This window comes from Trichosurus vulpecula, chromosome 2, assembly GCF_011100635.1.
Source record: "Trichosurus vulpecula isolate mTriVul1 chromosome 2, mTriVul1.pri, whole genome shotgun sequence".
Classification (NCBI taxonomy): Eukaryota; Metazoa; Chordata; class Mammalia; order Diprotodontia; family Phalangeridae; genus Trichosurus; species Trichosurus vulpecula.
Genome location: NC_050574.1, coordinates 92,447,909 through 92,474,408, shown reverse-complemented (window position 1 = coordinate 92,474,408; position 26,500 = coordinate 92,447,909). Strand labels below are relative to the sequence as shown.

The following is a 26,500-nucleotide window of genomic DNA, read 5'->3' as shown; positions in this document are numbered from 1 at the left end:
ACTGTAGATTTCATATATTATAAAAGTGAATATTGTCTGGAATCAATGTTTGTTTTTTAACTGAGATGTTAGCACAAAATGTCAGTCACAGAATTCTAAGCAATTACAAGCAAGAAGAAAAGTTTGTAGATTTCATTTTATGGGTTATTTCATGATTATTGTGTTAGGAAAAACACATATTACAGAATTAATATTTTGTTGTAAAGAGTTGTACTGAGAAAAATGTATTTTTGAAATGTCTAGTGAAAAATTACAATTTTTGGTGGTTGTGAGGAACCTAGTCCCCTATTTCCCTGGGTTCAATGTATCAGCATTCATCTTTTTTAGTTTTTTGTTGTTTTCTAGTTTCTACTGAAAAGTTGACAAAGAATCATTCAACTAGAAACTAGAGTCCTATAATAGCTGAATAGCAGCTTTTCCAAGTAGTATCATGCGTGGCCTCTCTGAGGGACTTGTAGCTCTAGAGGCCTAAGACTGATTTAGCACCCCTTAATGCTTGCTGAAGGTTCCACTCAATCATTTTTTAAGAGGAGAGATCTTCCAAAACTTGGGAAAGGAAAAAAATGATGCTGGCATGAAGAATTCTTGAAGTCATGAAGATCCCCATTTCAACTTGTCAAAACCGCTTCTTAGCTACCAGAAAGGGTTAGACTCATATGTTCTGAGCCCACAGAGACACCAAGTGCTCTTGAGCTACTTCGGCTTTTTGTTACATTTCAGTTCAGTTCAATTCAGTTCAGTGAACGTTCATTAAGAATCTGTTGTGTGCAGTACAAGTTGAAAAGGGATTTCCTATGGATAGAGAGGTTCTTTAAATCTTCCTATTTGCCTTGTACTGATTGTATTAATCCCTGGAACACTACAGTCAGCTGAAAGATATGTGTAACCTTTCAAAGGAGTTTGACTTGACCATCCACACAGGAGAGACCAAGTGCAGGAAGACTGTCTATTATCTAAATTATTATGTGTATTTGTATCATCAACCTATAGAGCTTGCTTTATGCATACGTAGGGAATATGAGTACACATGGACAACAAAACAGACCCTTCCTTCTCCTCTGTTTTTAATCCAGTTTCCTAAACAAATGATCTCAAAAATCATAAACCCTGCTCTATCCATCTATGTCAACCTTGGCTACTTTTTGCCTTCCCAGATGTAAGATCTTGAGTGAGGTGGTGCAAAAAGGAACAGAGGAGCTCAAATATCAGGAGTCACACAATCTATTACTTACAGGCAATGTAAGGGTGCAGGCTCCCTTTCCCTACAGGCCCCATGGGATGTGCACCCTGATCAAGTGCTGACATGGCTCAGATCTGATCACAGGGACTGAGTAGGAGGGAAAACCTAGGGACAGGTGATCAGTAAGTGTTCTGGACTGTGACCCTCTCCCTGGCTCCCCAAATATTTTTTGTTGCCCACAAGGGCATTGACTCTATTTACGAGAGTATTATTAAGAAAGTTTGCTAACTTTTCATATCTAGATTATTTAAAGTTTGTTAAGCAGATAGATTACTAACATTAAATTTTAACCCTAAATGTACCTGACCAAGCCAGTTATTGCGTACATAGCAAATTTCCAGTAAATACATGGGACAATCAGTGATCAAACAGAGTATCTTTTATCAGCCGGTACATAGCAATGGCCCTCACACCTGCTCTGGCTCTAGAATCTGAAAACTGATAAATTCCATGCTAGTAACTGGAAAACTGATTGAGGCAACAAAAAAGTAAGAAATAGTCTGTCTAAGTATTAACCATTACAGCAGTACTTGATGAGAGATTAACTTCCTAATAGTGCTGACATTAAGTAAATACATCGTGGCAAACAAAGACTGGGGCACTTTGCTATCTCCTGTTGACTCAGGCATATAGTTTGGGGAAGGTGATTTCTTTCTACACAAAAACAAATGCTAAACATAAAGGAATCATGGCATCAAATAATAGAATGACTTGAAGTAGGATTCATTAACCTTATGACTATGATTACAATCTACTGGTAGGATGATACTTAAAACTCAATAGAACATAAAGCAATATTCAGGACTACTAGTTAGGAATTGTTTATTTCACCTCAATTTTGCAATATCCAAACAACTCAGGTTGCACATCTGCCTAAAAAGTAATCAGACATTGATCAATCTGCTTGTTTTTGTCCATCATCTCCCCTGCCACCAACCAGTTCCAACCTTATGGGACCCAAGACTTCTCTAAATCACAGGATCACTTGTAAGTCTATGCACATCTATCCTGAGAATGATATTAGTTCACCTACTTAGGAAAGGAAACAAAATAAAAATGCTACCAGGGCCAAGAGAGAAATTCATCTAGTTGAATCCTTTTCCATGTGGGGACAGTAGTATAGGTGGGGGAAAATTTCTACACTTCTCTCCACTTTCTTTTATGGAGGGTCAAGAAACACCTTTTTAATTATCTCATGGGAAAATTAAAGGAAGAGGCCAAGTTAGAATCTGTTTTTTCTTTTATGTGAATAGAAAGCTGCCTCTGTGTTGATGTCATCAGATGGAGGGATGAAAAAAAGAATACTGACACAGATATTGCCATGTTATACCAAAATGCTACATTGTATCAAAAGGGATTGCATGTCTCACAGTGGTAGCCCACCACATGACCTGAGGTAGGCACTAAATAAAGCGCTTAAATGGTTAATTGGCACCATTATGTGGAACCACTTTAATATGTTCTTTCCCCAATTAAATATTTGTATTTCTCAGAATATTTATTTACTGCATTTGGCAAAATTTCAATGACCTCTTAAACATATATGTATATATATGAAAAGGTCTGATATGATATATGATACATATGATATTACATCACATCCCATAATTAATATCTTATTATGGTATATTATATTATATTTTATTATACTATATTAGTATAAGTATATTAATATTAGTATAATCAGTGTAATACACTAATATGGTCAGAAAAGCTCATCAATGACCATCTCAGGCTGCCTGTGAAAACCATGTGCTTTTAAAAATTAAACTGAAAAATCAAGTCATAGTTTCCTGCATTAGAAAATCCAGGGCAAAGTATCTCTTATGAAACCTGAAGTTTGTCAGATGACAAAGTACTTGCCAAAACTCTAGAATCCCTTATGATCACAACATCATCAGTGAAGAAGGAAACTACGCGTCAATCTCCCTCAGGTTTGTCTTTAATATTTTCTTTCTGAAGTGTTCATTTATAAGGAATGGGAATTATTGCCTTGTCCATACTCAGTCCTCACCAACAAAGATTATACTGATTCCAGTGCAGTACAAATCTTCTGGCAAAGAGGGTGTGTGTGTGTGTGTGTGTGTGTGTGTGTGTGTGTGTGTGTGTATGTGTGCGTGTGTGTGCAGAAATTAAAATGTCTTAATATTATTAAGGAAATATTTTTTAACCTTGCAGACCTCTTGATAAGGTCTCAGGAACCCCCAGGAATCCTCAGACCACACTTTGAGAACCACTGGAATAACTAATAGTCACCTCCAATATTGAGTCTTTATATTTTACTCTCTGAGAGAATACAGACAATGTGGAATGAATGATTGGATGGTTTGTGTACATGATGGTCAAGTCTACATAGAGAATACAGACTTAAATTTATTCAACATGTACTGTACTATGTATTAGGATAAAAATATAAGAATTGAAGTATTCTTTTCCCTTAGGGAACTTACATTTTGCCCTTGGAGTTGGGGAGAATATGGCATGTATAGATCCAATAAAAGTAAGGAGTGATGGAACAAAGAAAACATTGTACAAAATGCCCTAGGAACCTTGAGGAGGAAGAGAATACTTTCAACTGTGGAAGTCAGGGAAGGCTGCACAAAACAATTGGAACCTATGCTAAGCCTTAAAGGAAGATATTTTGATAAAAGGCAATATCTAACAGTCATGAAGGTGGCTTGTGGAAATATATGGAAGTGGGAGAAGACATGTTGGTTTCGGATAACATCAAGTTTAAGACATCTCAGACTTAGCACATCAAAAACAGAACTCGTTCTCTTTCTCCATATACTCATCTCTCTTCCAAACTTCACTGTTTCTGTCAAAGTTAGCAACATTCTTCTAGTTTCCCATTCTTCCTAAGCTCGTGTGTTCATTACCAAATGTTGTGATTTCTATCTCCATAATATCCCTTATATAAAATCTCTTCTTTCTACTGATACAGCCAGCACTGTAGTTTAGGTTCTCATCACTTTGTCCCTGGTCTGTTGGGGTGACTTCATAAATGGTCTCCCTCTATTCCTGTCCATTTTCCACAAGGCTAACAATGTGGTTTTTCTTAAATGCAGATTTGATTATTTCATCCTCCTGCTCAAACAAACTCTACTAGGTTCCAGTTCCCTCTAAGACCAAATATAAACTCCCTTATTATTTTTAAAGCCCTTCAAAATCTGATCCCAACCTATCTTAACAATTTCATTATATACTTCCCACACTCCTCCATCCATCAAAACTTGTCTTCCCTCTTTTTCTCACATTTGATTTTCCATGTTCTTCTTCCTGGCCTTTGTACTCTCTTCCTGGAATGCAGTTTCTCCTCAAAACTACTTCATAGAATCCTTAGTCACCTTTAACACTCAGGTCAATCAATACCTTCTTCATGAAACATTTTCTAATCCTCTAAACTGGTGCTCCTCTCTTCCCTATCTGTATTTAGTCAATTTATACAGTGTATTCCAGGAATACCAAGAACAGTGCTTTAAACATTTAAAAACTTTTTTTTTGCAAGAGAGTGCTGTGATATGAGTACATGATTTCATTAAGGTAGGAAAATCTCTGTGTGGAATTCATCACTCCACATCATCCTACACTGATTTCATCTGTTTGGAATATCCATGTGCTCTTTCCAATTAAGCATATTAGCAATGATTCTATAACTTCTAGTCTTAGAAAGTTGCTTGGGGATATGGATAAGTTAAGTTAGTTTTCCACGATCACACTGTCAGTTTGGTTTTTTGTTTTTGTCTTTTTGGGTTTTTGTTTTTTGGAAAAAAATAAGTACTTTGCTCAGAATAGGTACTTGAGAACTTTTTGTTGAATTAGAATTTGTTTAGGGCTTAATATTTCTAGGGAATTCCATGGCTCCATTTTGGGAAAGGAAAAGGAGAGGAGGTGATATGCTCATATGACCTCTCTTTTTTCCTTTTTCTTTAATATTAGGAGGGTATAGTTTGAATCATTTGGTCATTTGAGAGTCCGTTAGGCTGCATTCTGTAAATGCCCCAAGTCTTCACTGTGGAAAAGCTGATATCCTGAAGAATCTATGAGCCTATAACAATGCCACACATCTATTCTGTATTTTCAAGTTCATTGGTGATTTCATTACCTCTCTAAAGCTTACATTCACATTTACTGAAGTAATTAGGTGTTCCTGTATAAATTGAACGTCAGGGGGAGAGAATGACTTTCAGACCTTAGTGTTGCAACAATTCGGTTAGCAGCTGTTATGGGGGTGAAAGAGAAACACAAGCCCAATAACAAAGATGCTGCCAACGCAGGTTCTTTTGATATGCTTTACTAAGGAAAGTAGTGTTAGGGGGTTAACAATTTTATTTCAAACCAACATACAAATATCATTCGCTTAGTTCAGGGGAAAAAGCCAGCACCCTGAATTTCAGAGCAAATACAAACAAATTACAAACATACATTATAAACAGACCAAATACAGTTCATAGTTACTAAGACACCATCAACATGTGGGTGACCCAGGAGGCTTTTAGAGAGGCTGCCCAGAATCCCATGCCTCCAGGAGTGAGAGCCTCAGCAAATAGCTGTGTCCTCTCTTTTTATACACTCTTTAGCTGTCATCAAACATCATCTGAGTCACCAGAACTCAGGCTCCTACTATTGGCTCCAGTCTTAGCAACTCCTCTTAGGACCCTGACGGCTTCATGCCCACATAGGCTTAGCACCTAGTAGATAGGGGTTTGGGCCTGAAGCTTTGCACCTAATAAGGCCCAATCAAAGATGCTTAATTTATCATTCTAAAACAGTAAAAAAGTCCCAACTTAATTGGTATTACACTTAGCCAGTGATTTCTTGGAGTTTGTGGAGTTACATATCCGAAATCACTATCCTTCAGTTAATGTTTAAATTGTACAGACTTGCTCATGATGTTACATGATCAAGCTCTGTCTTGTCTTAGCCAAAAGACCCACCTTGGGTGGTCTGATGTTCTCCTCTTTGCTTTGTTTCACCTACAACCATAACCTATTGTTAGAATTGCATTTTAAGGCACACACATGAAATCAATTTGCAAATGTTCAAAAAGTATATTAGCTAATGAGAATTTACCAAAAGCTATGACTCTGCAAGGATGTTTCTTAAATGCTTCACAAGAAGGACAGCCTGTTCAAATTGAGGCCACAATTGGATTCATGCCTAGAGCTATCCAACCTCTTTTGAGTGTCTACAATTCCTTTCATATCAACATGTTCACTCCCCACTCCCCAAATATGAACAAAAAGACATAGCTGGAATAGAAACTCCAGAGGAGGAGTGGCCTGAAGTCTTCAGTCACCCACACTGCAGAGACCTGTTTTGCTTTATATTGGTTTCTCCATTTTTTGACCTTAACTCACTGCAGGGGAGAGGGTTTCATTGTTTGAACATCAAAGGATTCATAATAAAGAGTCCTTTAAAAACAGCTAACTTTGGGACTTCATCTGCACTATGGATACCTTGAGAAGCAGGATCAATGTCATTAATGTTCTCAGAGCAGTGGATGATAGCAAGGGCCTCTGGTAACTGAATAGCAGACAGAAGAAACCCTTATTCTAGCCAAAGCATTTCAATAGCAGGATAGACTCCCAAAGCAAAGTAGGAATCTGTGTGAAAAGTCATGCTGCTACCAGCAGCAAGGCAGCATAGCTGAGTCAGAGCCACCAATTCAAGTTGTGTGAGGCCACATCTTGAGCAATGAGGTTAGATGGTAATAAGGCTGCCCAAATGGTGTAATGATCTGATACCACAGCTACACCAGTATAGTTATTACCATCTCTCAGAAAGGAAGAATCACCGATATATAGAACATAGTCTGAGCTCTGAAGGGGAGTATGAGTTGGGCCACTGTGGGGCTGTTTTCCCTTGTCCACCATAGAAGCATAGTTGTGCAAAGGTTCATTAGAAGTGGGCAGGTTGTAGAGAGCTGTTGAACCAAGAACAGAGAAATACTCAAGTATCACATTTTCCTTCCCTAACAAAGTCACTTCATAACTTGCTAGTTGTTGATCTGTAAAGGCCTGAGTTTGATAATGAAATGAAAGAGCTTCAACCTCATAAGGGTACTGCACTATTAAAGGGGGTTGCATCACTAAATTGCTAGGTTTTTCTTCTAAAAGGTAGTAGCAGCTATGACCTTTGAACAGGGTGGAGTGCCCGAGGCCACAGAATCCAGCTGAGTAGAATAATAGTCTATTGCACATGAAGTGAATTCAAAAGTTTGGGTCAGGACTCCAGAGGCCAGCCCTACCCCCTGCTCATGGACAAAAAGAATAAAAGGCTTGCTGTAGTCAGGGAGTCCCAATGCAAGTGCCAACAATAAGACTTTCTTGAGGTCAGCAAGGACAACAAAATACTCAGGCACAAGTTGTAATGGTTTTGGAACTGAAAGCTCAATCAAAGCTGTAAGAGGCTTAGTAACCTCACTGAATGGTATAACCCACTCCCTGTAGTACCTGGCAGCTCCCATGGTAGCTCACAATTGCTTCCTGGTCTTTGAAACAGATAGCTGCTTAGGGGAAACAGGATGATTACCAGTAGATAAAATAAAACCAAGATATTCCCCCTGAGGGAGGCACCACCATACCTTTGTCTCAGAGACTTTATGACCCTTTGATGGAGTTGAAGAAGAAGATACTGGCTATCCTTCTCTGCAAATGTCAGGTGTGGGTGATGATAATAGGAGATCATCTATACACAGGACCCAAGTCAAGCCCTTGGAGGTAATGAATGCTAAATCCTGTTGTAAGAGCTGGGAAAACATGGTAAGGTTTTCCACATAACTCTTGAGGCAGACAAGTCCAAATCCACTTTATATTCCTCCAGGTGAAGGTGAATTGGCATTGGATATCTGGCTGAATGAGGATACTAAAGAAAGCAGAGGACAAGTCTTTAATTGTAAAATGGGTAGCCTCAAGAAAAAGAAGAGACAATAATGGTACAGTTAAGTACCATTAGATGTCTAGGTACAACATAAGTAATAACAGTGCACAGTTCCTGTACAAATCGATAAACAGGTGTTCTGTCTGGACCTGGCTTAGCTTTCTTAACAAGCAAAATAGGACTATTAAAAAAGGCTTACCTGGAAAATAATATCTTGTTTTCCAAGAGAATCAATAGTAGGGGGGACTCCTTTAATAATTTCTTGAAACAAAAGGTTCTGAGGTATAGATGGTGGAAATCTTCTTTTAGTAGTAATTGTAACAGTGGATTTAAGAGACTCATCATAAGATGAATTGGCCCATAAAGAGTCAGGAATGTCTGCCAGGATACTGGGACTCTCATTTGGCCTTTGTCAGGGTAGTGTAAGACAATACAGGAAAGAAGGATTCTCATCATCATTGGCGAAGTCTTTCAGTATAGGTAACATAGACCAAAAATAATCTGGGAGATGTAAAGACAAAGAATTACCGAGAAGGCATGAGGTAGTAGCTCTTAATTTTCATAATAAGTCTTGTCCCAACAGATTAACTGTCCTATCTCTCCCTTATGCTTTCATGCCTAAGACTATCTTTGAGATCTTACAAAACAATTGTTATTTGGAAATTGAGGACTTGTAAGACCTTCTCTATTCTTAAAATGTAGATCTCATTTTCTGTTCATATATTCCATACAGAAATGCTCCTTTTTATAACAGTAAAAACACACTGGTGTTTCATGGCTTAGAGCTAGGACCAACTGGACAGTAGATAAAATCAAATGAGTTTTCTTTTTAGATTTTTCTTTTGGATTTTTCACTTCTTTGTCCCTTCCTTCATAAAGTTACCAGGCACTTAGCTTCTAAGTTTGCCTACAGTCTTCTCATGCCTCCCAAAGCAGTTCTTATGGAGGTAAGTACAAATTTCTGGCAGTGATCACTTAATATAAGGCAGATTTAAGAATTCTGGGAACTCTTGGGTTTATAGGATCTAATTTGGCATAGCATTTGTTACTCTTACAAAGTTTATCACATAAACAATGGGGAGTTTCATCTTCTTCTTGAAGGGTCTCTTGAAATTTATTCCAATTAACAGAGCATATTGCACATGCTTCCATTCCCCTAAGTATTGTTTGTTTAGCTTGCCTAGTTTAGCCTAGTATGATCAGGTGGATCATTAGAGTCTTATGGTGGGTCTTGTAATGCTCAATTTACAAGACCTTCTTGGCCAACAAGGGCTGCTGCTGATGTTAGCTGCTTTGCTGCTTCTATTATAGCAATTGACAGTAACTTTAAATTGAATTTCTCTTTCTATCTCTTGCTATCTCTTTCTATCTCTGTTGGGCTTTATTTGTAACATATAGGAATGCCAAAGATTTATGTGAGTTTATTTTATATCCTGCAACTTTGCTAAAGTTATTTATTATTTCAAGTAGTTTTTTGCTAGTTTCTCTAGGATTCTCTAAGTATGTCATCATATCATCTGCAAAGAGTGATAACTTAGTTTCTTCTTTGGCTGTCCTAATTCCTCCAATTTCTTTTTCTTGTCTTATTGTGAAAGCTAACATTTCTAGTGCCAAATCGAATAACAGTGGTGATAATGGACATCCTTGTTTCACCTCATTCCTATTGGAAATGCATCTAGATTATCCCCATTACAAATAATGCTTGATGGTTTTAGGTAGATGCTTTTTATAATTTTAAGGAAGGCTTGATTTATTCCTATGCTTTCTGGTGTTTTTAGTGGGCATGGGTGTTGTATTTTGTCAAAAGCTTTTTCTACATCTATTGAGATAATCATGTGATTTCTACTAGTTTTATTGTTGATATGATCAATTATGCTGATAGTTTTTCTAATACTGAACTAACCTTGCATTCCTGGAACAAATCCTACCTGGTCATAGTGTATTATTCTTGAGATAAGTTGCTGTAATCTTTTAGCTGATATTTTATGTAAAATTTTTGCATCCATATTCTTTGGGGAAATTGGTCTATAGTTTTCTTTCCATGTTTTGACTCTTTCTGGTTTAGGTATCAGTACCGTATTTGTGTCATAAAAATAATTTGGTTAAACTCCTTCTTCACCTGTTTTCCCAAACAGTTCATAAAGTATTGTAATTAATTGTTAATTCCCTTGTAAATCCATCTGGCCCTAGACGTTTTTTCCTAGAGAGTTCATTTATGGCTTGTTCAATTTCTTTTCCTGAAATAGGATTAAGTACTTTACTTCCTTTTCTGTTAATCTGGGTGATTTATATTTTTGTAAATATTCATCCATTTTCTTAAGACTGTCAGATTTATGGCCATACAATTGGGCAAAATAATTCCTAATTATTGTTTTAATTTCCTCTTCTTTGGAGGTAAATTGACCCTTTTCATTTTTGATACTGGTAATTTGGTTTTCTTCTTTCTTTTTTTAAATCAAATTGACTAGAGACTTATCCAATTTATTGTTTTTTTTCATAAAACCAGTTCTTAGTTTTATTTATTAGTTCAATAATTTTCTTTATTTCAATTTTATTAATCTCTCCTTTGGTTATCAGTATTACTAATTTGGTAATTAATTGGGGATTTTCAATTTGTCCTTTTTCTAGCTTTTTCAATTGCACAGTAAATTCATTGATCTCCTCTTTCTCTATTTTATTCATGTAAGTATTTAGAGATATAAAAGTTCCCCTTAGAACCACTTTTCTGCATGCCATAAATTTTGATTTGTTGTCTCATTATTGTCATTCTCTTGAATGAAGCTATTGATTGTTTCTATGATTTATTGTTTGACTCACTCATTTTTTAGGATTAGATTATTTAGTTTCCAATTAATTTTTAGTCTATCTTTCCATGGCCCTTTATAACATATAATTTTTATTGTATCATGATCTGAAAAGCATGCATTGACTATTTCTGCCTTTCTGCACTGGATTGTGAGGATTTTATGCCCTAGTACATGGACAAATTTTGTGTATGTGCCATATGCTGCTGAGAAAAATGTATATTCTTTTCTATCCTCATTCAGTTTTCACCAGAGGTCTATCATATCTACATTTTCTAAAATTCTATTCACCTCCTTAAATTCTTTCCTGTTTATTTTGAGGTTAGATTTATCAAGTTCAGAGAGGGGAGGGGTTGAGGTCCCCCACTAGTATAGTTTTGCTGTCTACTTCTTCCTGTAATTCCCTTAACTTCTCCTCTAAGAATCTGGATGCTATACCACTTGGTGCATATATGTTTAGTAATGATGTTACTTCATTGTCTATGGTTTAGCAGGATATGGTTTCCTCCCTTATCTCTTTTGATTAGATCTATTTTTGCTTTTCTTTGTCTGAGATTAGGATTGCTATCCCTGCTTTTTTTTACTTCAGTTGAAGCATAGTATATTCTATTCCAGCCTTTTACCTTTACCTTATATGTATCCCCCTGCTTCAAATGTGTTTCTTGTAAACAAAATATTGTGGGACTATGGTTTTTAATCCATTCTTCAATCAGCTTTGTGGGGGAGTTCATCCCATTCACATTCACAGTTATGATTACTATCTGTGTCTTTCTTTCCATCCTATTTCCCACACATTTATGCTCTTACTTTTTACTTCTTCTCCTCAAAAGAGTTTTGCTTTTGACCCTTACCTCCCTCCTGTTAGCCCCCCTCCCATTTCTTTCCTTTTTTCCTTACTACTTCTTCCCTCCCTTCTAACCACTCCTCCATTTTCTTTCCCCTTTCCCTTCCTACTGCCTGTAGGGCATGTTTGATTTGTATACTTAACAGAGTATGTTATTCCCTCCTTGAATCAAATCTGATGAGTAAAGCTGAAACAATGCTCATCTCCCACCCTTCTTTCTCTCTACTACAATATATTCTTGTGCCTTTTCATGTGATATAATTTACCCTTTTTTGCTTCTTCCTTTCCTCTTCTCCCATTACAATTCCTTTGCATCCCTTAGTTAGGTTTTTATCATCATATCAGTTAATTTATACCCACACCCTCTATCTATGTATATGCCTTTTAAATGTTGTAATAAATATACATTTCTCAAGATTAACAAATATCATCCTCCCATATAGGAATATAAACAGTTGTGTTGTTAATGTGATTAAAGATCTTCCCTGCCCATTCAACAGGCCTCAGGTGGAGCTAGTCAAGCGAAGCTTCTCAGGTGGAGCCAGTTAAGGGAAGCTTATCAGGAGAGGCTTGATTGATACCCTCTACTTACTAGGTATGAAGTCCCAGGCCTACACTATTTTGCTAATGTGAAGCCCTCAGGCCCTAGAAAGAGTATATACCCAGAAGACAGCCATTAAGGAGTGAGAATTCAGGAGTCAGCAGAGAAGCCAGAATTCAGAATTCAGCCAAAGGAGAATGAGCAAAGACTCTGAGTTGACAGAGCTGCAGAGAGAGTGCAGAGTGAGGGGTGGAAACCAGGGGGCTTCGGAGACCAGAGAACTGAGTCGGGAGAGAATGCAGGCAAACATACAGTCAGGATTCATGAGTGTTTAAAGGGAGGCCCCAGCAGAGGGGTAGGTTACAGAGTGACTTCAGTCCCTGCTGTGATGTTGTGCTTTAAGTTCTTTGCTGTTATGATGAAGTGGACTTACTAGTTTTGGGATATAATTGCTATGTTGAATTGGAGTCATTGGTTTGGGGATTTGATCCTCTGGTGTTTCAATAAATGTTTTACTTCTGCCTTCTATATGGAGGATCTCTCATATCCTGTGATACAGAACTATACAGGCATAATCACAAACATCATAGATGTTGTGTTTATTGCCTTAATGGTACAACAGTTTGGCCTTATTGAATGACAAGATTGTTTTCTATTTTTTCCTGTCTACCTTGTTATGCCTCTCTTGGGTCTTGCATTTGAAGATCAAATTTTCCATTGAGCTCTGGTCTTTTCATCAGGAAGGTCTGGAAATCCATTACTTCATTGAATGTCCATCACCTTGCCTGAAAGATTATGCTCAGTTTTGCTGGGTAGTTGATCCTTGGTTGTAGTCCAAGCTCCTTTGCCTCACGGAATATCATACTCCAATCCCTCCTATCTTTTAATGTCAAAGCTGCAAGAGCCTGTGTGACTGGCTGTAGTTCCTTGATATTCGAATTGGATTTTTTTTTGGCTGCTTGTGATATTTTCTCCTTGACCTGATAATTCTGAAATTTGGCTACACTATTCTTTGTCATCTTCAATTTGGGATTTCTATCAGGAGGTGATGGTGGATTCTTTCAATGACTATTTTGCCCTCTGGTTCTAGTATCTCAGGGAAGTTTTTCTTGATGATTTCTTAGAAGATACTGTACAGGCTCTTTTTTTCATCGTGGCTTTCCAGTAGACCAATAATTCTTAGATTTTCTCTCTTGGATCTATTTTCCAGGTCAGTTGTTTTTCCAATGAGATATTTTACATTTCATTCTATTTTTTCATTTTTTAGATTTTGTTTGACTGATTCTTGATTTCTCATAGAGTCATTAGTATCTACTTGCCCAATCCTAATTTTTAACATATTATTTTCTTCAGTTAGCTTTTGTACCTCCTTTTCCATTTAGTCAATTTTTCCTTTTAAGGAGTTATTTTCTCCAGATAGGCTTTGTGCCTCCTTATCTATTTGGCCAATTTTGCTTTTTAAAGAGTTGTTCTCCTAAGTGAATTTTTTTTTCATTTTGTCAATTGTATTTTTAAAATCATTGGTCAAATTTACTTCTACCTCTCTAATTTGGCTTTTTAACTTCCTTCTTGAGCTCTTACAAGAATTCTTTCTGGGCTTGAGACCAGTTAATCTTCCCTTTTGAGGTTTTAGATGTGGGTATAGTGTCAATGCTGTCCTCTTTTGAATTTGTATTTTGATCTTCCCTGTCCCCATTCTATGGTCTTTACTTTTCTAGTTTGTTTCTTATTCATGGTGGTTGCCTTTTTCCTGACTTTTTTTTTTTTAAAGTAGTATTTTCTTCAGTGGTCTTTTGGACCTCCTTTTCCATTTGGCTAATTCTGCCTTTCAAGGAATTCTTCTCCTCATTGGCTTTTTGGAGCTCTTTTGCCATTTGAGTTAGTCTATTTTGTAAGGTGTTGTTTTCTTCAGTGTATTTTTCAGTATTTTTTTGGGTCTCCTTTAGCAAGTCATTGACTTGTTTTTCATGGTTTTCTCGCATCCTTCTCATTTCTCTTCCCAATTTTTCCTCTACTTCTCTAACTTGTTTTTCCAAATCCTTTTTGAGTTCTTCTATGGTCTGGGGCCAGTTCATGTTTTTCTTGGAGGCTTTGGTTGTAGGCTCTATGACTTTGCTGTCTTCTTTAGGCTGTATGTTTTGGTCTTCTTTGTCACCAAAGAAAGAATCCAAAGTCTGAGACTGAATCTGGGCGCGTTTTCGCGTCCTGGCCATATTCCCAACCAACTAACTTGACCCTTGAGTTTTTCAGTGGGGTATGACTGCTTGTAGATTACAGAGTTCTATGTTCTACGTTTGGGGGGGAGGTGCCAGCTCTGTCAGAGCCGCACTCCTCCTTCCCCAAGGACCCCCAGTCCAGACTGGGCTCAGATCTTCGGCAGGCTGTGCACCCCTGCTGTGATCCGCCACTTATTTCCCCCCACCAGGTGGGCCTGGAGCCGGAAGTAACAACAGCTGTAGCTGCCCCACCTCCGCTGCCCCCGGGGCTGGAAGCCGAACCGCGAACTCCTTCCACTCCCGCAGCTTTTCCCACTAACCTTCTCCGCAGTCTTTGGTGTTTGTGGGTCGAGGGGTCTGGTAACTGCTCACGTATTCAGGGCGCTAGGGCCCCCTCCGCCCGGCTTCTGGACTGGATCGTCCACACCGCTCAGGCTGGGCTCTGCTCCACTCCGTTCCCAGCTCCCAGCTCCCAGCTCCCAGCTCCGTGTGGAATAGAGCTCACCCAGAGACTATCCGGGCTGTCCTGGGATGGAGCCCTGCTTCCCTCTGCTGTTCTGTGGGTTCTGCCGTTCTAGAATTGGTTCAGAGCCATTTTTATAGGTTTTTGGAGGGACTCGGGTACGGAGCTCACTCTAGTCCGTGCTTACCAGCCGCCATCTTCTTTTTCCTGACTTTTAAAAGGGATCTCTGCTTCTGGGGCACAGGAGGCTCTCTCCCATGCCTCCTGTCCTGGGAGCTAGGGTTCACATTACTGGCTTTGTGTGCTTTAGACTCTGGTTCTGTCAGCTAGAAGCTAAATAATGCTGTAGCTTACCTGGTACTGAGCTGGAGCTGGCTGATGTGTGTTGAGGCCTGGTGTTTTTTTTTTCCTTTTTTTTATTAAATACATTTTTATTTTTAGTTTACGACACTTGGTTCTACAAGTTTTTGAGTTCCAAATTTTCTCCCCCTCTCTCCCCTCTCCCCTCCCCCCAGTACAGCATGGAATCTGATATATGTTCTACACATACTTTTGCATTAAACTTATTTACACAATAGTCTAGTTGTAAAGAAGAATTATAACCAATGGAATGAATCATGAGAAAGAAGAAGCAAAACCAAAAAAGAAGAGAGAAAAAAGAAAAAAAAAAGAAAGAGAGCAAATAGTTTGCCTCCGTCTGCATTCAGACTCTGTAATTCTTTCTCTGGATGTAGAGTCCTTTGGAGCTGTCTTTGAACTTTATATTGCTGCAAACAGAAAGTCTTTCAAAGTTAGTCATCATAGAAGCAATTTATCTGTGGTTGTGTACAATGTTTTCCTGGTTCTGCTACCCTCACCCAGCATCAGATCATGTAGGGGCCTGGTGTTTCTGAGTTTCACTGGGGTTACACTGAAGCTCACAGAATTAGGTGTCAGGGAGGAGTGGTCTGGCTGCTGCAGGTCGCCTTCTCCCCTAGGACTGGAGAGGCTCAGCCACTGGAGGATGCCAGCACTGATGTCTGCCAATTCCCCTGGCTGTGCGCAGGCATGCCTGGAGTCCTAGTGCTGGAATTTGCTGGCTTCTCCCAACCCCACCCCCACTCCCAGTTTAGGATCTCTTGCTGGTCTGATGAGGTGGGGCTTGCTTGAATGCCTCTGGTCCTGTACCAGACCCCTTTAGTTACAACAAGAGGGACCCTTCCCATTGATCTCCCTAGCCTCCTGAGCTAAAAGACTGCTGTATTCCACTATTCCAGGATTTTTCCTGGGGCAATATTCTCTAGGTTTTTCAAGGTCAACAAGGGGGGCAGTGTGAGCACTTACAGTTTACTCTGCTGTCATGGCTCCTGAAAGTTCAAGTATGTGACTTTCATAAATTTAGTCTGTGGGCTGATATCCCTAGGAGTAGCTGCTGCTGCAGACCCTGTGTTTCTCCTTCACCTAGTTCTGAGAGACTCCTGTCTTGACCTGAGAGTTTTGGGAATCACTGCTGCTGCCGGGGTGATTCAATTCCACTCTGCTATGTCCGAGTGTAGCCCATGCACTCTGCTATCTCCCAGCTAGGCACAATAGATCCTTCATGTCGACCTTCCAGGCCTGTCGTGGCCTGGAAATCCACCACACTGACTCCCAGATACTAAAAGGGCAGGGTTCATTAGCAGAACAGACCTAACATGAACTTCTTGACACAATCTCATATAAAGACACCACTGTACAAATAATCTTTATATATCAGGCACTCAGCTAAGAAAGAATCCTAATTTTAATTTTTGTAAGATGCAATCATCAAAATTGTTAAACTTAAGTCAAAGTAGTTCATCAGATAAATCTCAAGCAGCCTCAGATCAAAAGTTACTTAGTTTAATAGTGCAGACTTTCATTATTCCTGGCTTAACTGGCGGTTTTCCTTGATTCCAGGATTCAAGGAGTTTTTCCCAAGGAGTACCCATAGGAATACTACTGCTGCCCTCATTGCTACCCATAAAGGGGTATTTATAAAATGGGAAACCAGGAGTAATGGTCACAAATGGCTTTAGGAGTATATGTATTAAGAAGCTGTCAAAAGTGGTCTTAAAGTAGTGTTCTCATAGAAGAGAGCAATAGACCTCTGTGGAGCATTTCCCACTGTCTCAGTCAAGACATGGAATTCAAGGATTTCTCCTTTCAGATTACTGTAGGTTGCTATGGCCAATTATATAGAGGCATGGTCTTCAGGACTGCTTTAGAGGGCAAAGCCTCCTACTAGGGTTTTATTCCTTGGGAATTTCTTTCCATGGGGTCATTTGCTTTGGCTGAATCCTTCAACCCTTGCTCTATACTATAACTCAGTTTACCTGACCAAGAAGGCGTGGCTTCCTCAGGACCCTACTCACACACCTGGTTCTTGGCTCAGGTATCTAATAAAGCCAAGAAAAGCCTACTGGTGTCCTTTTGATGGTCTATGGCTTCTCAATTAGTAGCCCTTGCTTTCCAGACTGCTATCACAACACCACGCTCATGACAGCCTCAGGGAACCTGCTACTAATCATAGTGTCAGTATGGTTGACCAGTTTATGCCTAATGATTTATACAAAGGAGGTCCCTGAGGCTGATTCTTATTTATGCGTTTAATCCATTTTAAGAGAGTAAAAGAACTATCAAGAATTTAAGTACTGGCAACTGTCTTTTCAGCTGAAAGCTATTTTGCTTTGCTGAACTGCCACTTGTAAAAAAGGAGTTACTAGTATTACAAATTTTTCTTCAATCCTCCTTATTATAAATTTTTTGCTTTTCTTTTAAGCTAGTGCATAGATCAATTCTAAGATCTTTTAATCTTTTTTGATTATGCTTGTACAGTCACAATCAAAGTGCTCTGAAGATTTTCCTAGGCACAAGAAATGCTGTTCTACTTGCAAAAGAGATTTTTTAGTTTGTTGAAGTAAATCTCCCCATTATTGCAAGAGGTTACTTTATCTGCAACAGAATTTCTCCTCTTTGCCAGAAACTGCTCTATGTAAAACAGAAAGCTTTTATTCTTTTAATCAAAATATCTCATTTAGGAGCTTACCTTCAGCTCAGAGAAAGTTTGGCTTGAAGCCTAGGGAAAAATTTGATCCTTGAGGCAATTATCTTTGGAAAAGTCCCATGATGAATAAATGTTAGCAGAGTGCTCTTAGAAAGTTTTTCTGTGAGGGTGGCCCCTGGAGCTGAGGTCCCACATTTAACTCCTGCCTAGCTTTCCAAATGTCACAATAAAAATCTATGATAAAGAGCCACTGAGGCACAAAGGTCGGAGGATAATCAATTTATTAGTATTACTAGCAGATGCCAATTAAAAGGATCCAAGGCTCCTCAATAGTCAAAGTTGTACCTGACAGTCAGAGCAGCTCTTTTTATATTGTCAAGAGGGTAGTAGGACAAAAATAATACAGTGGTGCAAACTAAGCTAAGACTGTGATTAGTCTGACACATAGGGGAAGGGAGGGCTTACACTTATCTGGACTTAGGGAAAGGATTTCTGTAAACCATGACAGCAGGTAAAACACAGAGTTGACTAACATCCTCTGCAAAGTCCCGAGGTAAGTATGACATCATTAGATTAACTCACATCCACTGGAAAGTCCCATGGTGAGCAAACATCTTAAGGGTGATTTATCTTCTGTCCCACCTCCATGGTAAGCAAAAGCTCAGTCAAGCTCTTACAATTTTTATCAATTAGGCTTATATAATCAAGTCAATACTTGGTTCATGAATATTGATTCCTGTGATTAAATACAATTCATAATCGATAATCAATGAACAATTTTAGTTTAAACTTCATATCACATTACTCCTGCACATTTTACTGCAGAAATCTTTTGTATGGCAACCCTGCTATTGATAGGATTTGTTGAAAAGTGAGTTGGCATCTCTTATGGATAAAAAAATACTAGTTTTCCCTTTGACCAAGAGGCTAGAGCTGATGTATAGAAATGAGATGACCCAAACAGGATAATTTTTACTTGACAGCAATGTCAAAAATAAGGTCATGACTCTAATTTTAAAAATACCATATACAAAGTAAGTATGCTATGATTGGGGCATAAAGTAAAGAAAGGCTGCAGGAGAAGAACATGCAAATGCTTTTGATGAAAAGTTTGTTAAACACCTTAGATACAGAGACACTCTCCCTGGAAGAAGGATTCGAGAAGGAGTCAAGGACAGTTAATAGAAAAAGACTGTGGATAGAACAGAATTTAGAACAAGAAATAACTTTAGGGAACATATTCTAACCATCTACCAAAACAGATGAAGAAATGGAAAGATGAACTCATCTATACCTAAACATTTATGTGAAATGAGATTTTATATATATATATATATATATATATATATATATATATATATATATATATATATATATATATATATATATAGTGTTGTGAATCTTAAAGAATTATATAAATGCTATCTATTATCATTAGCTATTATTTCTTTGGCAGCCAGGTGGCACAGTGGAGAAAGTGAAGGGACTGAAGTCAGGAAGACTCATCTTTCTGAGTTCAAACTGGGCAGCAGGCACTTACTAGCTGTGTGATCCCGGGCATGTCAATTAACCTTGTTTGCCTCAGTTCCTTATCTGCAAAACGATCTGGAGAAGGAAATGGCAAAATATCCCAGGATCTTTGCCAAGAAAACCCCAAATGGGATCACAAAGAGTTGGATGTGACTGAAACAACTGAATAACAACATCATCTCTCTAATTCTTATTCTAATTTTAATGTGCTACTAATATGAATATGATAATACAATGGAATATTTACAGATATTATTTTAATTATATTATTTTAATAAAATAATGTGTTCTTATAGAAAAACATAATTCAGTAAAAACTTTGCTTATGCATTTCTAATTTAACTATGTTTATTGAGAAAAAGAAGTTTATGGAACACAGGACTATAACCAAGGCATCAAGATTCACAGATTTTGGTTTATAGCCTTATAATCATTGAAAGAAAAGTGCTCCAGAAGAAATAAATGACCCCTAGAAGGAATTCAAACATATAGAGTAACACATTGGTTCTCAAAGTGGGCAATACCACCCCCTGGAGGGGGTGGAATGATCCAGGGGGGCAGTAGTAGCCTGGGTTGCAGTTGGGGGTTGTTGAATAAAAATAAAGGGGCAGTAGAAGCATAAGGAAAGAAGAAAAGAGAAGGACATTTTGAAAAACCATTTGTATAAATTTCACTTGTGTAACAGTTAAAATCATAGTGATTATATTATTTTCCAAATAAACACAAAATGTAAGTTATAGCCAATCAGTGGTCAAGTTCACTGACAGATCTTCACAAGCAAGTGTTGGCAGGGGAGCATATCACATATTGTTGGGAAGTCCAGCATGCATTGGCAAGAATATGTATGTGTAATGACTTGTTTACAATATGATACTATGTATTATTATGCTATATAATTATACTATGTATAACTACATTTACATGACACAATATTGTGTCATCAAAATTTCAACGCAGAGAAATGCCCACAAATTTACAAGTTATTAAATTTAAGATTCATCATTCTAAAAATATATATTTTTTGAAATGATGCCAATTAAAAAAAATAAAGGGTTAAAGAAAGTAGATTTCCAGGAGGCTTCTGAGTGCAATTTTTTTTGAAAAGGGGGTGGTGGGTCAAATAAATTTGGGAAACTCTGGAGTAACAATAAAACACCACAGCATGGATCATGTTTCATATCACTACAAGAAAAGAATAATCATTAAATGCACTGTATGCTATTGAACAAATGGTTCTTAATGATAGGGACTTTGAGATAGAGAAAAGTAGATGGATCATGTGGCATGCTTATAGAAATTTCTTTGTTGGTTTTATACTAAGGGTAGTTTTCTATTTTAGGTGAATGTAAAGCTTTGGAAGAAGGAACACATAATGGCTCCCATGCTAGATACCAATACACCAGAAAAAGAGAGTGTCACTCCACAAAATGTACAACATGATGGACAGCTGCCCCCAAATAAGGGTAAAGACATGGTAATGTTATATGTCAGTCAATCAGCATTTATTAAGCATCTATTATTTTCTAGGACCTATTCTAAGCATTAGGGATATAAAGAAAGAAAACAAAATTCCTGTTTTCAAGGAGCTTATAGTCTGTTGGGGGAGACAACATATAAATAATCAGGTATAAACAAGATTCATACAGAATAAATTGGGAATAATCTCAGAGGGAAGGCACTAAGATTAAGGAGTTTTGTGAAATACTTCTTGCAGAAGATGTGGTTCTAGCTGGGATTTGAAGGAAGCCAAGAAAGCTAGGAAATAGATATGAGGAAGAAGAATCATTTTCTCCCTCATGTATGACTACATGAAGAGTTCATGAACTCTATTCCATTCAATTTTAAAAATATTTACTGAGCTAAGGCTGAGTCGAAGGCACTATTACAAAGATTAACGGAATTAACAGAGATGAATATGACACATTCTTGGCCTTAAAGAATTTGAGAAGTATCATGATTTAAATTTGGAAGGAATATCCAAGATTATTGAGTATGATGTCCTACGGTTACAGATGAAGAAATTGATGTCCATAGACATTATGCACTTTACCCGGTACCATACAAATTAAAATTGGCAAACATGGATTTTAACCCATCGTATCTGACTTCAAATCCTGAGTTTTTTTCTCCTCACTGTTGCTGTAATCATGTCCAACTCTTTGTGACCCATGAACTTGTCCATGGGGTTTCATTGGCAAATAGGGGACTTGCCCAGGGTCATAAAACTAGTAAGCATCTGTGGCCAAATTTGAATTCAGATCTTCCTGATTCCAAGCCGCATGCTCTATCCACTGTAATACCCAGCTGCCCTACTGTACCATACAACTTTTATGATCTAATAGTTGAAGAGAGTTAAAAAAGATAAACACATAACTATAATGTATATTATGATAGAAAGTGAAGATATAACAACGAAAACAAATACATTATAATTAGTTCCATAAAAGTGATTTTTTTAAAAAAGGCAATGCCATAGCTATTCTGTAGAAATCAAAATAGTGGTATGGCCCTAGGACATAGTGACCATAGAAGAGATGCCACAGTTTTCTCTTATGGAAAAAATACTAAAATGAGTGGAACACATTCTTCTTCTCTTATCTCTAAACAATTTATTTTTAAATTCTCACCCTCCTAGTCAATGATATGTGAAAGGATTTTAAGGGTCCAAAATACCCAAAAGGGAAAGGTTATGATTAACTCTGACTTCAGCAATAGTAGGTAGAAAGGTGTGATAGAGAAAAAGAAGAAGATTTCTCAGGGCACTGCATATTACTCTCCCTGTATAGTACAGGAAACCGTATCATATATTTGTGTGTCTTTCTGAAAACAGTGTTTCCCATGTACTATGTACTCAGTATGTTTGATGAATGAATGAAAGAATGAATGAACACCTTCCCCCCGATTGTGCTCAGTTCAGTGCAGCTTAATATATTAAATTGAATGAATAATTATTTGATAATTTAAATAATGTTTTATCTGGTTCACTCCTAAACAAAATGATAAGTGAATTATAATTAAAAGAGAAAACTCTTTTATCCACAGAAGGTTATTCAGTCAATTTACAGAAAGAGAAGAGAGAGTACTCTACATCTCACTGTCCTATGACATGTTTGAAGGTGGGGCAGAAGGTAAAATCCAATTCAATTAAAGAAAAATTTATTATTCATCTGGCATTGTATTATGTGCTAAGATAAAAAAGGTAATGATTAAGACAATGCTTCCTAACCTAAGTAGATGAGACTTGTATCTGATTAATAATAAAATTAATTTAAAAATAAATAGTACCCAAGAAGTTAAAAAATAATCTAAAAAAAGTGTTCAGAGAGTTCTGAGAAAGTTGAGATCCCTCAAAATTGGGGGGGGGGGCAGGGAGAAAGAGGATGGGATATCAGAAAAGTAAAGAAATAAGTATTGGTTCTCCTTGAAAGCAATGCCACTCCCACTTCCTTTCATCTCCACAGTTCATGAGGTTGAGGTTCATGAGTCTTTTAGTGAACTTGATTAGTTTTTAGTGAGCTTAATCCCTCTTAGTCCAACGAAGTCATTAGAGCTCTTCTTTTCAATGCTGTTGTTTTATAAATAGATTTATTAGGACACAGATTATGTTTTTCTGTGATTAGTGTTTTACTTGATAATGAGATGGCTCTGTGGATAGAGTGCTGGGCCAGTGGTCAGGAAGACTCAAATTCAAATTTGGCCTCTGACAGTTACTAGTTGTTACCTTGGGCAAATCACTTAAATTTGTTTGCCTCAGTTTAGTATCTTTGCCAAAAAACAAATCCCAAAAAGGTCATGAAGATTACTGAGAGGATAGGGAAGATAGAGGGGGAAAACTTATGGAGAATATTGGATAGAATACGATTACTCGTGCATGTAGAATCGTTTAGCTTTGCATAGAGAAGGGTCATTTCTTCATGTGAGACAAGGGTAAAGAGAGAAATAGTGACAGAAGTCATCTGAGTGCTGTGGAATGAGAAATAGGGAAAAAGAGAAAGAGAATGCCCTTATTTTTTCAATGAAATATGAGGCAAGATTCTCAGATGAAGGGGGAGGGGATGGAGATGCATGGGAGGAATGAAAATGTTTGCAAAAGGTGCTATGTTAAGTGGGAAAGTGAATTGGTTAGAGGAGATATAAAAGCATTGTCTTGCCACAATGGGTGTCTAATGGAGATTAGGTGACATAAATTTGTAACAGAATCACTCAGAATTTCATGATTTGTATGAATACTGACCTCTACCCACAGAACTACTACATGATGACTATTGTGTTGATCTTCAGTTTCAGGATTCTGCTCATTTAGATATATCCAGGCAACTATCTTATTCTTCTGTTCTACCATATCTTTCTCTCAATCAATGAGCCTGGCCATTGCCATCGTAGCCATGGTGAATAACACAAGCCAACATAATCAATCCTCTGTTTCTCATGAGAGTCATCAAGAGGATACAGGAGTAAGTTATTGGCATATCCTTTTTATTACCCTTTCTCCCTGCCCTTCCCTTCCCCCTTTTATTCCCCCTGCCTTCCTCCTTCCTTTCACTTTCCTCACTCCCTCCCTTCCTTTCTTCCTTCCTTCCTTCCTTCCTCCTTTCCTCCCTCCCTTCCTTCCTTCCTTCCTTCCTTCCTTCCTTCCTTCCTTCCTTCCTTCCTTCCTCCTTTCTTCCTCATCTATCCATTAATTCAGTTAGAAAATATTAATTATCTGTCTAGTTTGATATGTTGTGCTAGATATTGATTTACTAAAATATTTGAAGAAACCATGTTGTATTCATATTTTAGTAACTCCTAAAATGTTTACATTCTAGTGTGTATGTGGGTGAGATTAATTATATACATATCTGAATACTTTTCAAATTTATACAAAAAAGAATTTTAATACAAAAAGCTCTAAGATAATAATGGACATCCCAACAGCAATTTAAATTAAGAATTTTAAATACATTATGGCATTTGAGCTCAGATAATAGAAAAATCAGTTTTAGGTATAGGCATAAAGGAGAACTTAATGGACAGATGACATGTGAACCTAGAAGGGTGATTATGATGACAAGTTTAGATTGAAGGGAATAGGCATTTCAAGATATAGTTAACTGAATAAAAAGATCCAGAGCAGAAAGTGATGGGTTGTGGCTTTAATGAATACTCTGTTTGGGTTAGAGTGTTGGATACCTGAGGGAAGGATGTATTATACTGTAGGAAAGGTGTAAAGGAGCCATTAAATGGAAGACTAAGAGATTTGGACATTTTTAGGCAATGGAGAGCCATTAAATGTTTCTCAGCAAATAGAATGGCAGAACTCTGGGAAGCTCTGAGATGGACCTATGGCATAATACACAAAGGATAACTTATGAGAAAAAGCATTGTAAAGACACTACGATATTAGCATCTAGCTTCAATTAAGAGAGTCTGTAACTCATATTATAGCATTCTTGCTTGACTTTCAATGACTGCTACTGGGGATTAAGATAGATTTTAATGACACTCCTCTTCTTGGGAATGGGTAATAGATTTCTAGGTGACACAGTGTGTGGGGTACTGAAATTTTAGTCAGGACGATAAGATCAAATCTAGCCTTAGATGCTTACTAGCTGTGTGAACTTGGGCAAGGAACTTAACTTTTGTTCGCCTAAGTTTCCTCAAGTGTAAAATGGGGATAGTAAGAGTACCTATCTCACAATGGGTTTTTTTTTTTTTTGGTGAGAGTCAAATGAGATAATATTTATAAAGTGCTTGGCACATAGTAGGTGCTCTGTCCATGTCTACTATAGTTACATTCTCTCCCTTTTCCCCTTTGTACATTACTTTGGCCTTGCCTCTCCTGTTTTTCTCTTCTTTAGAGGAAGAGAGAGTAAGGCCAAATTTATTGGCAAGTGTATTTCCCTGGATGAAAGAAAGCTTGGGTGGGGAGAATTCTAGGATTTATATCTATGAAGGAACTCTTGAGATCATCTAATCCAGGAGTGGGGAACCTGTAGCCTTAAAGCTACATGCAGCCTTCAAGGTCCTTAAATGCAGCCTTTTGACTGAATCCAAATTTTGCAGAACGAATCCTTTTATTTTTAGGAGTATATTTTTATTCATCTTTTACGTTTTTATTTTTAAAATGAACATATTTAAAATACCAAAGGAAAAAAAATGTTTCAATGAAATAATCTTCCCAGATTGACATGCAGAATTAGAACATTAATAAATGATAAGGGCTAAACTGACAACTGCTATGCTCATTATTTAGTTCTAACTTCCCTCCACCTGATGGGAGCCATTACTGAACAAGGCTGGTTGGTGAGTATTTGTAGGGGTCGAGTATTCCAGTCTGCTCTCAGCCTTTGACAATGGTGCACTGTGTTTCTGTTTGAAGTGGAATTTGTGAATAGCTGCACAGCTCCACAGTATTTTTAAATTCTGTCTGCTTAACAGCCCTGCATGTCAAAGAAGACCAAGAGAATGCTGAAGAAAGAAAACAGATTTTTTAAAATTAGAATTGTCAATTGCAAGATTATCTTGTTTCTACTAAAGATAAGATGATTTGCTTGCTTTGTGATACTGCAATATCAACAGTAAAGAAATTTAATGCTCATTAGCATTATAAAACTCAGAAGGACCACAAATATTTTAAATTAGAGGGAGAGGCACAAAAGGTTGCATTGCAGAAATTAAAAGATGAAAAGCAAAAGCAGAGACAATTCTTTTAAGCTGAAATAAAACCTGGAAATAACGCCACTGAAGCAACTTATAAAGTAGCTTAGATACTTGAGAAAAAAAGAGAAGGCTTTCAATGATGTAGAAGTTGTGAAAGAATGGATTGTCAAAGTTGTAGGATGCTTAGACTCCAATAACATTACAAAGTACAAACAACTGTCTCTTTCAAGAACCATAATTCATTGGCAGCATGAATTAGCCTTTGACTTAATAGAACAGCTTCATGCAAAACTTTAAAAGGAAAATATATATTATTCAATCGCTTTGAATGAAT

The 26,500-nt window shown here is 37.5% G+C and overlaps 1 protein-coding gene across 4 annotated transcripts in view; it reads left to right on the top strand.

Annotated features, from left to right (window-relative positions):
• Nucleotides 1-2,169: 2,169 nt before the first annotated feature.
• The window catches only part of LOC118838460 (probable small intestine urate exporter), a 73,423-nt gene continuing 49,092 nt past the window's right edge, over nucleotides 2,170-26,500 (top strand). Inside the window, exons 1-3 of one of the 4 annotated variants that reach the window (XM_036745768.1) lie at nucleotides 2,170-2,227; nucleotides 20,864-20,987; nucleotides 23,806-23,978. In XM_036745768.1, the coding sequence (XP_036601663.1) occupies nucleotides 20,897-20,987; nucleotides 23,806-23,978 (264 nt within the window). In that variant the 5' untranslated portion in view covers nucleotides 2,170-2,227; nucleotides 20,864-20,896. Of the gene's footprint in view, nucleotides 2,228-3,078; nucleotides 3,175-20,863; nucleotides 20,999-22,566; nucleotides 22,653-23,805; nucleotides 23,979-26,500 lie in introns of those variants that run through there. The other 3 variants (XM_036745767.1, XM_036745769.1, XM_036745770.1) reach the window with 3 other exon arrangements.